This window comes from Heloderma suspectum, chromosome 9 (genome assembly GCF_057233095.1).
Source record: "Heloderma suspectum isolate Gila_16-S chromosome 9, 16-S_ref, whole genome shotgun sequence".
NCBI lineage: Eukaryota > Metazoa > Chordata > Lepidosauria > Squamata > Helodermatidae > Heloderma > Heloderma suspectum.
In genome coordinates, this window is record NC_139466.1 from 16,332,353 (window position 1) to 16,345,366 (window position 13,014).

At 40.2% G+C, this 13,014-nt stretch overlaps 1 protein-coding gene across 5 annotated transcripts in view; it reads right to left on the minus strand.

Moving 5' to 3' along the window:
* Positions 1 to 13,014, minus strand: part of THOC2 (THO complex subunit 2) — a 59,483-nt gene that overhangs the window by 13,407 nt on the left and 33,062 nt on the right. For all 5 annotated transcript variants that reach the window (XR_014784807.1, XR_014784808.1, XM_084813797.1 and 2 more), the window contains exons 17-29: positions 12,678 to 12,771; positions 11,253 to 11,333; positions 10,218 to 10,314; positions 9,670 to 9,787; positions 8,350 to 8,529; positions 7,598 to 7,762; positions 7,041 to 7,316; positions 5,717 to 5,858; positions 5,226 to 5,383; positions 4,539 to 4,667; positions 2,503 to 2,634; positions 2,234 to 2,418; positions 422 to 606 (exon numbers count right to left, since the gene is read on the minus strand). Coding sequence is in view for 3 of the 5 variants with exons in the window: in XM_084813797.1 (XP_084669923.1) it covers positions 422 to 606; positions 2,234 to 2,418; positions 2,503 to 2,634; positions 4,539 to 4,667; positions 5,226 to 5,383; positions 5,717 to 5,858; positions 7,041 to 7,316; positions 7,598 to 7,762; positions 8,350 to 8,529; positions 9,670 to 9,787; positions 10,218 to 10,314; positions 11,253 to 11,333; positions 12,678 to 12,771 (1,942 nt within the window). In the remaining 2 variants the exon portion in view is untranslated. The remainder of the gene's footprint in view (positions 1 to 421; positions 607 to 2,233; positions 2,419 to 2,502; positions 2,635 to 4,538; positions 4,668 to 5,225; positions 5,384 to 5,716; positions 5,859 to 7,040; positions 7,317 to 7,597; positions 7,763 to 8,349; positions 8,530 to 9,669; positions 9,788 to 10,217; positions 10,315 to 11,252; positions 11,334 to 12,677; positions 12,772 to 13,014) is intronic.

Sequence of the window (13,014 nt, forward strand, 5' to 3'; positions counted from 1 at the left end):
CCTGTTCCCCTTCTGCAAAAGTGGTTTCTTGGCTGCTACCCTTCCACAAAGACCATTCCTGGCCAGGCGCCTGCTGTTACTCTAGTGTAAGGGGAGATCACACTAAATACTTGCCACTTTAGCTTATGGAAGCTGTTTTTTTCTGATTTTTTTCTATTGTTGAATACTGCATACAAATTTTCTGTATTTTCTGGTTGCATTCTAATGAAGAGACTGAGAAATAATTATATATGGTCATTATACCATTGCTAAAACAACAAATATAATGGTGGCCTAAGACTTTTGCATAGTACTGTATATGCATGTGTGAACTGGCCTTTTGTATGTGTTTTTTGACTATGAAAACAGCAATATGAATTCCCCCCATCTATACAGTGTGTGTGTGTGTGTGTGTGTGTGTGTGTATTTGCAAACGCCGTACCAGTCTCCTCAGCAGTGCTTTCTTCCAGTTTAGCTGCATTTATTGTGAGCGAAGGAGGCAGCGCAGCTCCACCTGGCCCATTTTGCACTGTTGCAGGTACTGCATTCCTGGTGGGTGGGTCCTTATGGTGGAAATCATTTTCAGGGACCATGCAATGTTTTCTACTTTTCAACTGTCCAGAATAGCTGAAAGTCGCACAAAGGGTTAAATATACACCAAACACACACACCAAAAAGCACGAGAGCAACTCGGATAGCTGCTTGGAAAGATAAATCAATAGTTTTTCACTGAAGATGGTTTACATCTTTCCCACAAAGTTAAATACAAACATATGATTTTGTATGATCACATCACTCTCTTCAAATCACTTGTAAGACCTTAATCTTTATGAGACTTTATGATCCACAAAACCTTTGCCCCCAAAAGCATCTTTTCCCGTTCTGAAAAGAATAATCAAGAAAACACTGGTACTATTAACAAAACACATTACTACCTTTAAAGTTTTTCTGGAACATAGTAGGTAGAACAGCATGGATAAGAATGTGCAAAATGCAGTATGTGACCTGGCAGCAGCCATTACATCAGGCAGAGGCGAGTGAGAGTAGTGAAACAGGGCTGCTATCTGCTGTGCTAAGAAGCCAGCTTTATCAGGCTCCTCCCTCTATCAAGCGTCACATTGCCATTGCCATTCCATCTGGTTAAGTCAAGGGAAAGAAGGGGAGTGAGCAAAACCATTCCAATCAGCTCCGCTGAAAGACCAGCAAATTTTGGCTCTTCCTTCTCCTTGAACTGTGTCTATTGCAGCTGGTCATTACAAGAACTTCGTGACTACGAATAGTTCCTGAGTTTGCTTTTTTCCTTGTCCCTCACAATACCTTTTCCGTTTTTGTTATGTCTTTTAGATTGCAAGCCTGAGCAGAGAGACTGTCTTATTACTGATCTTTGTAAGATGCTCTGGGAGCCTTTTTTGGCCAAAGAGCAGGGCAAAAATGTTTCAAGTAAAATAATTAATAAGTTTATAAATGAGAATGTAAGCAAAACGTTTGCAAGTTTAAAAAATAGAGGGAGAGTAAGTCCCTCTATCCTATTTTGATACTTTAATTAATATTTCTTCACCAAGCCCTTTTCTATGCACTTAATTAAACCCAGAGAGGTACAATCTAAACGTATACACATTGTTGCTGTTGTTTTAATTGAGGACAGGGTTGAGTTTGGTTCACCCAAGTTTCCTTATACACATTTTATTTATTAGATTTGTATGCCGCCCAACTAGCAAATGCCCTCGAGGCTGTTTACAATCATAAAACCAAACACTGACAACAACAAAGTAACCAGAAAATGCAATATTAAACATTAAACATATTTTAAACCTTGCAAACACTGAGGAGCCAGCTGTAAAATTAATAATCAAGCAACAGAATAAAAATTAAGTGGCAGCTTAAAGAGCAAGATCTTAACCTGGCACTCTAAATGTATACAATGAAGGCACCAGGCAGATCTCTGTTGGAAGGGGATTCCACAGACAAGGGGTCACTACAGAGAAGGCTCTTTTCCTGGTAGCCAGCCATCACACCACTAGGTGATGGGTGGCGACAATCAGGCAGTGGCACCCAGGAAAGAGCCTCCAAAAATCATCTCAGCACATATACCACCTACAAAACAAAGCTACAGTCACACCTGCCTCTGAATAACACTTTTCCAAGATTAGGCAAAGTCAATATAAAACCAAAGCAAGTCTAAAAGCCTTTTCAGGACTTTAGAATGTTTTCTGTGTTATTACTTAGCCATGTTTTTAAAGGAAGGTTTTGTTACCCCATTGCTAATGCATATAGATCAGGTCTCTTCTCTTTCTCTTCTTGGCAGATTTTATGGACTCTTCTTTCCAAGGCCTGACCCAGGTTTACAACTTTGGGATACCATGGCAGGATTTTGGTCAGTACAATCAGGATATTTCTGATGTGTGTGTATTCACCCGTTTCAAGGCAGTGTACAGATGCCTAGAAAGGTCATAGAAACGTGCAGTCAAAATGCTTTCAACAATACTGCAAAACTACCTCAGTTTTTCAATGTTCCTAGGTTACCTTGGTTAATTTATAATGCCACTTGTGTACCACGTGCCGAAAATTTTCATAATCTAACTGGTCAGCCTTGTTCCCGCCATCAAAACCAGTTGCCCGTAATATAGTTAGGAAGCCTGGATAGTTGCCGCATTCCTGTATGCAGACAAAGAAAAAGCTTTTAATCTTATTCAAGAAGCAGGTAAAGATGAAAGTGGCTTATGTATAAATTTAAGTGTAAGCCTACTGAGAGGAGCAGATGCTGGTATAGCTAGGGGTACGACATCTACTACTGAAAATCAGGATCTCAGTGATCTTATAATACATTCTTTTAAAGTGACAGGCATTTCCTACGCTACAACCTAAACTTCAGACCATCTAGCAAGAAACCAATAAGAATCGTATAAACGTTATACATGCACTAACTTACAAAAAGGGATCAGTCTTTAGATCGGGTAGGGAACCTTTTTTGTCTCAAGCACCAGATTCTGTTTCGGAGAAGCTCTCAGGAGCCACATTCCAGTGATGGGTGGGGCCAAGGAAAAAGTAAACTTAGAGAGATTCACCTGGCGCCTATGTTGTACCCTTTCCAGTACCAGGTGAAGACCTTTTTATTTTCCCAGGAGTTTTAGCATTTTAGCTATTTTAAACCTCTGCATTGCTGCTAGGTTTTATGCTGGTTGTACTTTTATACTGTAGTGCTTTTATATTTTTTTTAATGCTGTACTTGTGGTTTTAATTTTTGTGAACTGCCCAGAGAGCTTTGGCTGTTGGGTGGTAGAGAAATGTAATTAATTAATTAATTAATGGAACTGAAAAATCCACCCCCCCAATTCCATTATTACCAATTTATAGAAGGAAGAATTTTACTCACAAGTAAGCATGGGCAGACTCTCTACTCACAAGTAAGCACTCTGCATGTCTGCATATCTACTCAGAATTAAGCAGAAGCTCAGAAGGAAGCAGGGCTGACTCACTCAGCAGTTTCTGCCCCTGCCCTGCCCTGTATCCACAGGGGAATGTTCTTATCTTTGATCAGCTGCTGATTGGAGGTAAGAATTTTCCCCTCCATGGCAAAGGGGCCAGGGCAAGAAGCTGCTAGTCTTGATGGGGCACCACTTATCAGGCCCACAGGCTGGAGATCCCATCCCTGCTTTTGGTACCACAAATGTGAATACAGTGCTTATAGTTTTGTTTTATGGATTATAAATAAGCGGCTCCGGGAGCCTTTCTGGCCAAGAAATAGGGTTAAAAACCCCTTTAAATAACTAAATAAATAAATGGGAGTCTATCCATAAACACAAAAAGTACATGCAAGCAAGTCAGCTTCCTCCTTTGAAATAAATGGGAAAACTGTTTTAGGATTGCCGAATTCTGTATCTGCAGTAAAGCCCCCAACACCTGGAACACCTTCCCAACACTGCTGAATGAGGGAATGTAATTTCTGTATGACCACACTAAGTTGATATTTCCATTTCCTTTACAAGAAAACTGCCACGCTGTTATGTCTCTGCAACACCCATCTTTAAGTTAAGTCAAGCCCTATTCAGGCATTCCATAACAGAACAGAGTAAATGCATGAAGAAAGGTAGCGGTCTAGCCCTGCGCCCCCTCCTTGTGAGTTCTCGTCGCCCTCTACTCGTGGAGGGTGACTTTCCGAAGAGGAAAACCTCATGTATATATGGAAGCTGTCCACATAGAATCATAGGGTTGGAAGGGGCCTACAAGACCATCGAGTCCGAACCTTCTGCTCAATGCAGGAAGCCTGATTCCCAGGCGGTCTCCCATCCAAGTACTATCCAGTGCTGACCCTGCTTAGCTTCCGAGATCAGGCACATCCAGCCCTTTGCTCATTCACATGAGCGAGGATGCTGATTTTCCAGCGTCCTGGATCATGTGGAGACCCTCCACTGATACAGGAGGCTCTCCTCTTCAGAAAGTTGCCTTCCACGAGTAGAGGGCGACAGAAATGCACAAGCCGCAGGGCAGAGCTGGCACACTCCTTCTCTTCACATAAAATGCCTAAATAGGGCATCAGTCTTTCAAGTTATTTTACATACCTTTTCATATATGGCTCTATCGCTATGCCACCGAGTTACAGTCTCTAGCATACAGCACAGAAACCTGCCGTATCGACTAGCTTCATTTTCAGTACAACTTGCTACCGTATAGATTATGTCAGAGAATACCTGTAAAAACATTTTATTTTAAATTATACACACACTAAAATGCATCATAATGAGACAGTTTTCATACTTGTAACACTTTATGGTTACTTTTATTCTAGTGATATCCTGATGACATTTTAAAAATAAAACCAAAATCCCCTCCTCCATTCTGAGGTTTCTCTTCCTGTGTTAGTCTGCATTGATGTCAAGAGGCTTGGATATAACAAAAGTTTTAAGTAGCTGTATAATCCAAAATAGAGATTTGTGTTGAAAAATGACACCCCTGATTTCATACTTTCCCATCAAAGTGCACGTTTCTCAATTTCCTAAGTCTGTTTAAGACACTAGTGTTTTGCTCACAACCACAGTCTTTTCCAAACTGTTTTCACAACAGCTAGCCTAATGAGGCTTTATCCCTGTTTACTGAAGACTGAGCCTAAAATATCCAACTGTAGATTGTAGAATAACCTTTCAGCTAAACAAGTCTTTTCGCTCGAGTGCCTTTGCCGAAAGGGTCCATCATTCCTTCTAGAAAGATCATAACAAAATCAAGTAAAAGCATAACCCAGAACTACTTACTCTGTCATAACAAAGAAGAGTGGAAAAATTTGGTGTTCTCTGTTGATGCACCAGTTCCACAAAGCGGGCACAGTAAACAGCATCAATGGCAGAAAAAATACACCGGGGAAATATACACAACTGCAGAAATTTTGTTATGGTCTCATTTTTTGTAGACTCTAATAAAGAAATAAAAATAAAGAAAAAAAGAGGTTACCATTCTATTACCAGTATGTCAATTTTAGATCCATTTAATCTTCAGTTCCAAAGCAATCCAATAAACAAACAAACAGTATATAGAAAGTCTTAAGTGTTATTCAACATATTGGATAAAAGGACATGGGTGCAAACAGCTTGTTTACTCTATTCGAGACTGTTAGGTCTGAACTAATCCCCCCTTCCCTCTCTGCTCCCAAGAGGAAATCTCTCCCACCGCCCCCTTGGCTACTTAAATTGTTATTTAAGTAGCTATTGTGACAATGGAAAGAGCTGAAGGGCTCCACCCTGCTTACTTGCAAGAAGCCAATTATCCTTTTCCAGCTTCAGCCTTTGCAGCACCCTTTGCACATGCTCCAACTGTTTCTTTTCCTCTTCAAGAAGCTTATCCTGAAGGGCTGTACAGCGCTCTTTCTCTTTTTTCTTTTTATTTGGAGGCTACAAAAGAGGAACACCGCTTTCAAATTTGACATTGATCACACCATCCTACAGGGCTTTGTTTGGCCTCATTAAGATCTTCAGGAACTGGTCTCTTATGAAAAGCTGGTTTTACTAGGCTGAAAACACCTTCCTTAAAAGAGGGAGGGTGGAGGAGGGAATGCACGGTAGCAAAGAAGTGCAAGATGCTTTAGTAAGCTGTTATATCCATATCATGTGATTGCAAAAGTAGGTTGAGAGTTCTATGCCACAAACCATATGGGCACAATTCCCTGGGAAATTCTCCTGCGTAAGGTCCATTTGAAATTATTGGGACTTGGGCATAATCCACCAAATGTGTTCTTCTACAACATTTGCACTCCATATAAATCTTCTGAAGTTCATCCTATTTATTTACATTTATATCCCACCTTTCTTCCATCATGGAACTCAAGGTGGCTACATGTGGTTCCCAGGTGGTCTCCCCTCCAAGCACTGACCAGATCCAAACCCAGTTAGCTTCAGCAAGGTGGCTGCCTCATGTGCCTTCAGACTATGCCCTAGTACTATGCCCTGGGATCCTATCTTCTCTCTCTGTCGTTATTCTGCTTGCAAAAGAGCCGTGTAAAGAAGTGCAACATCACATAAAAAGCTAATATGACATTTTAGTCATTTATTCCTAGCATTTATATCCTACCTGTCTATTTAAAAATTATAATCACAGAGGCTTACAGTCATTAAAACAAGTACTGTACTAACATAAATAAATGATACCAGTAGCAGGAACAGTCAGGTCTTATTAAAAATGTCTTCTGGGAAAGCCAGCTGGAAGAAAATTACTTTCACTGCTCATGAAACAATGATCTGGGGAGGCTATTCCAGATTTGGGCACCACAAGTGAGAAGGCTTTGGTACCCACTCACTGTATCTCCGCTGCTGGGTGGGGGCTGGAGAAAGGCCTCAAAAATGCAGAGAAGTGCTTGCTTGGGTAGGCTCGCATGGGAGTGGGAGACAACATTTTCTATTCACTGGGAACAGCAAGTTAAGTAAAACACATAGCGGAACATACTATTAATTTATAAACCTATTATTGAATGTTGTCACTGTATCACTCAAAAGCTTCATGCCAAGATATTTTTTCTTTTAAACGAATAGTAAATTAACATTTAAAGCATTCAAACCTCTCTGATACGCAATGCATACCATTTCCTGATTGTCATCAATGGCTTTCATCTGGACTTTGAGTTTGTTGACTTCCCGTTCGTAGCTGCTCTGTGGCACCGCGAGGTCATACATTGTCAGTGACCAGAATGTAGCATAGAATTGCGGACTGATATCATCCCAGACTTTTGGGAGGTGCAAGGAGATCACCGCATCATGAACAGGAGCCATCACAAGTTCACACGACGTAATGTATTTGTGAACTTTGTGCTGCTGCTTGTTTCCCTTCTCGGCTTTTTTCAGTTCATCGTATTTTGACTGATTAAAAAAACAGACACATGTGCACAATTTAATTATCCATTTCTCACCTGAAACACAAATCCCTTCCTGTCAGATCTACTGTTTATATTTAAATACAAACCCCCAAACCCAAGAAATTAAGTCCGCATGACTCTAAACTGTACAAGTCACTGAAAAGAATATATTGCCAGTCTCAGCAACATCCCCTAAAAGGATCTGTGGAATTACAGATTTAATTCTCAATAAAATTGTCTGTACTGCTTATTTAGAATGCAAGCCAACTGCACATTTATACTTACTGAAATATGGTGGGCATACATAGGCCTCGAAAGGAAAAACGCAGCATCATGAGGAGTGTGAAACTCATTACAGAGAACATCGATAGAAGGCACTCGCTTAATATAATCCTCTGTGCTTAAGTTGGATGCTAAAAACCCACCAAACTGTACCAAAGTATCATGGCACTGAATGGAAAAATACAGAGATATAAGGGAGTCAGTAGGGAATTTTCAGGAAAATATATCATCATATTTTAAATACAATGTAATGCTTTTAAAACTCAGTAAAAGAGCTGACAAATCACTACCATTTGCAATAGACACAGAATACTGTTGATAAAATGTGGATGTTTTCCTCAATAGAATAAATACTAGCATTTCTTCCAAACACCCACGGCAGCTTCAGATATGACAATCCCACTCAGCTGACAAAATGTGCAATCACTGGTAGCTCAGGATCATACCTGAAATGGAACTTACAAGGTTGTGCAGGCCAGCAGAACTGGATCATCACGTCAAACAGAGCAACAACATTATGCATGGCTAGGGATTGTCATGCCTGAAGCTGCTCTAAGGAAGATTCCTGTCTTGCAAGTCTTATAAAGAACCAAAAACTAAGGCAATAAGTAAAACAAAAATTAGCCAATCAACCAACCACTGTGCCACAATATATACATTTGACATTTCAGAACTGGCTTTCTGCAGTGTACAGGGAATATCTATAGATCTTAAGAGTTATAAAGAAATGCAAACATGTGATCATATCTACTTGCCTGATCATAGAGCTTTCCCACCAGCTTCAAATGTTTCTCCCCTCCTTCTTGAAAGATCACTCCGTTTCGCTGTTGAGCCATGAGAAGGCACAGTGGAAGGGCAAGATCATGGTCCAAAAGTGCATCTTTTAATCTCTGAGAAGATTTTTTAGTGTTTCTGATCTGGCCAAAATATCCACCCTGCCCAAAGAAATAAGAAAAGTAAAGATACCCGAACTGGGAAAGCAACAAAGACTTCAGAGTTAAGACACAGTGCAAAACCATGTCTGGCACTACAAGAACAAACACTCAAGAAGCCTGGGTTAGCATGCTTTCTCTTCCTCACCTCCCTAGCAAGTTTCTAATAATTAAGCATTTCTTGGCTTAAGCAAACCATAGTTTGCTGTTACATCTATGGGTTGTGCTTGCCCTGTAAACCAGGATCATATCCTAGTTTGCAACCCTAATTTGCAGAGCAAGTACAAACCAGTTTTCCCGTTTGGATGCAATGACAGACTCTCATTTGCTGAAAATCAGGAATTATTCTGAGGGTGCAAGAGCATGGGGGGATGGGAAGAACATTCCCAAGGGTCCTTCTATGCTCATTCTCATGGCACCAAACCACAGTTTAACTCAGTTCAGACATAAGGTGCCACAAGACTCACTGGCCTTAAATACAAACCAATTGACTGTGGTATCACACAAGGTGCAACATTAAAATACACTTGTAGCAGTAAATACTATGCTTGGCTATGATCTTGTCTACCAATAAAGCCTTTCTTGGTTTGTAGGGTTAATGAGAGTGGTGCATGTGGAAACTTACTGGTATCAGAAGGCCATAGCACATACACTCCCTTCCCCCAGTCTATTTCCTCTCCAACACAAATCCCACTCTTTACTATGGCTGACACTTACATTAAATACCAAACAGAACCACTGTTAATGTTAACCAATATTCAAAATCAGATCTAAAGATGGGTTTTCGAAACTCTCGTTAACAGCAACTCTAGTTAAAGATGATAGCAGTTAAAGATGGTTAAGACCAGCAGGGAAAATCTGCGCCCAAGAAGGGAGGAATACACAATCTGGCAGAACATTCCTGATACTTTATCCATGGCTAAAAGTCACAGATGTTACACATACATCAGGTATGTGTACACACTGATCTAGATTGCTACTACATCATTTCAATAGTTAGCTGTTACTTTTCCCTACCAAAGTTGAGGTAATCGATTATTCATCTACTTCAAAAAATACATCACAGCGGGCGAAACATCCTAAACTACCAGTACTATATTTGTGTCACATCTATTTCTCTTTTCTTTCTAACTGCACACGTACCTCTGCTTTTAGCTGCTCTCCACCAGTCATGGCTTCTAGCTGCTCCATTGTCATCTCTTCAGTGATTTCTATTCCAGCCATTTTTTGTACCACCTCTTTCAAAATAAGCAGGTCAAAGCTACAGAAAAGAATGAGCACAAAAAAAAGGAGCACTGAACCATATACAGCCTAAATAGTAATTTATAGCACATCATTCCTGATCCTAGTTGAATAATATTAGGACACTTCTAGGAGCTGACTAAAACCTCTTTTGAAATTTCGTACGTATAAAGCACAAACCATTTTTCTCCAATTCAGGTGTATCCATGCGCAACAAAGTACTGCATGCGACAGCTAATGTGAGGATAACTACCATGAACAGCAGCATATATCCCCAAATGATGGATGCCGTTACTCAGCCACGTATGTTTTAGAACATTCTTAAACCTAGAATATTTAGCCTTAAAACTTTGCAACAGTATATTAAGCACAACCATTTCAAAATTCTTCAGTGTGACGGCTATGAAACTGGCATATTTTGAGCTCTAAAGTAACAATGCTCTACTTGCCTTTTCCCAGCCTTTAGTTGGTTGGCCACATACTGAAGTAGACCGGCAAGTTCTATAGGATATTTTCGAAAAACAGCACCACAGAAACTAGCTAAGCCTAAAGAAATGGGGGGAAAGAAAGAGTCAGTACTCCAACCGCTGTCACTGTAAAATAAGTTTTTAATTATCATGTGCTTTCGGTAGCCGCAGATTAACAACCTAGTTTTCATTTGTCATATGCGAACCTGTTTTGCACACCTTTCGGTAAGATGACTCTGGGAACGGATTCATGTATTACTGACAATGTAATTTCACCTGGTTCCTTCCCCTGCCTTCTCTCCTGAGCAATAACCAGTTGGTAAGGAACCATGTCAGTGGCCAAACCTACATATTTCCTGGATCGAACTTTTACACAAGTGCAGGGGAATTACAGAAAAGTGGCTGCCAACCTGCTGGCAGCAACCTGGCAGTAAGAAGCACACCTACACATCAGGATCTCCCTTGAAGCTCCTGCTCCGCATCCCTGCTCCATCTGAAGTGCGATGGGTGATTCCACAGGGGAAGGCCTTTTTGATAGTTGCACCCAAAACATACCCACGCTTCCTCATTGTTGACTTTTAGTGTTGTTCTGTCAGGTTTCTCAGATTGCATGATGGATGATGGTAGATTTGTATGTATTTGCTGATATGATGGAGGGGGTGGGGGGAGTGCTACTGATTTTTAGTCTGTTTTGGTTATATGTGTGTGTGTGTGTGCGCGCACGCATATACGCACACACACACATATGTATATGACAGAAAGACAAACAACAGAATATTTTTAAAAATATATTATTTGAGCTAAACATTTCGGCTTCTGCCCTCGTCAGTAGCTGTGCTGTTAAATGGATACCTTGAGTGGCAGTTTGGAATGCCTGGAGATGAAAATATGTCTTTTAAGACACCTTGGGGATTTTATTTTAATAGAAAGGCAAGGTATAAATGTTTTAATGCATAATTAACAAACATATTAACTGGCCCCAATAATTTCAATTAAAAATAAAACTAAAATACTCACTTTGAAGCCAACTGGAGATAGTAGTGTCATCGTGTTTCATCCTCTCCTTCTCAGGATTAGCCAGTGCTTCAATTATGCAATCTTTTCTGAGGTTAAGCAAGATTTCCCTCTCATTCACTTTGTGTTAGAAAGATTAATCATATACATCAGCGAGCATTTTATAATTTTGTTTTATAAATGTAACAATGTTTTCTATGTACAGACTAGTGCCTTATATTTACAGGTAGGAATTGACACCTGGAAATGAGCCCCAGAACAATGAGAACTTCAAGGAAGGATCTCTTCATAGTTTTGAAGTGTTTAAGTTCTTGTTCACTCATCAGTTTCTCTTATACATCTCTACATCACAAGTTTAAAAGAGACCATTCTCCCATCTCCTCCAACAATCTCTAGTACTGCCCATATCTAAAGTCAAGAACAACAAGGAACATGCTTAAGGGATTTCTTTGGAAAAAAGCTACAGCTCTCTAGCTCTATGATGGGGTAGGTTGACTGAGCAGTTGATTTGCATCGTGGAGGTTTGGCTCTTATTAACAATTACACGAACAGCAGATCATAAGTCTAAATAATTAGAAATTTACAATAAACAATAAGGGATTGCTATAACTGCACCACAGTGGCAAAACAGATGCCTTAGAATTACTTAAATGGCTTATTCCAATTATGTTTGGAAGTGGGAACAGTTCAGACATAACAGCAGCGTTCAGCAGCAATTTGTAAGTTAATTGCACGAGCCACTTCTGGCATTGTACCCGAGCCGCTTCTGGAAACAACCTACGAATGTGGCATTTGTAGGTAGTTTCTGTGATCTCCAAACCTGGGCACTTGGGGTTGTTTGTGGGTAAAACAATTCCAAGTTAACCCAAGGACAAACCATGGGTAACCTGGGGTTGTTTAACCCACAAATATGATGCCCAGGTTCAGACATCATATTCGTAGTTTGTTGCTGGAAACTGCAAGTGGCTTGTGCGTAGCACACATCCCCGCAATTCATGGGTTAATTAACCCATAAGTTTCCACCGTTACATCCGAACAAGGCCACTGTCTAGGAGATCAAATTCCAGAGCTTAGCTTCAATACAGCAAGAAGAGTGTTGGACTAGGAGCCGGGAGATCCGGGTTCTAGCCCCCACTTGGCCATGGAAGCTCACTGGGTGACTTTCGGCCAGTCACAGACTCTCAGCCCAACCCACCTCACAGGGTTGTTGTTGTGAGGATAAAATGGAGAGGAGAAGGATAATGTAAGCCACCTTGGGTTCCTTGCAAGAGGAAAAAAGGCAGGGTATAAATGCAATAAATAAATAAATAAATAAATAATAAACATCAGCAATTGCAGGATAACTCAAACAAGTAAGAAGGGCAGTAAAAACATGTAAGATACGACTACTGGGCAACTAGCAGTTCTAGGAAGTTGACAAAAGGATACATGCCAAGACATCATAGTTCAGTGAAGTGAGGTATTTCAATGAGTCAACAACTGGGGTTATTAAATTATCATACTTCTGTATTTGAGACAAAATCTGAAAAGAGCAAATGAAAATTAGTTTTTCCAAGTGTAAGATCTGTCACAAGTCCTTAAATTCTTGGAGAAACTACTTCTGTGGTTTATTTTATTTATTTTATTACATTTTTGTATCAGCCAGTAGCTGAAGCTCTCTGGGCAGTTTACAACCTTTTCTAAAACAAGAATGACACTTCATGTGCAAAGCTGTACTATATTAGCATACCGATTTGTTTTTGAATTTCAATATTACATGGTAAAA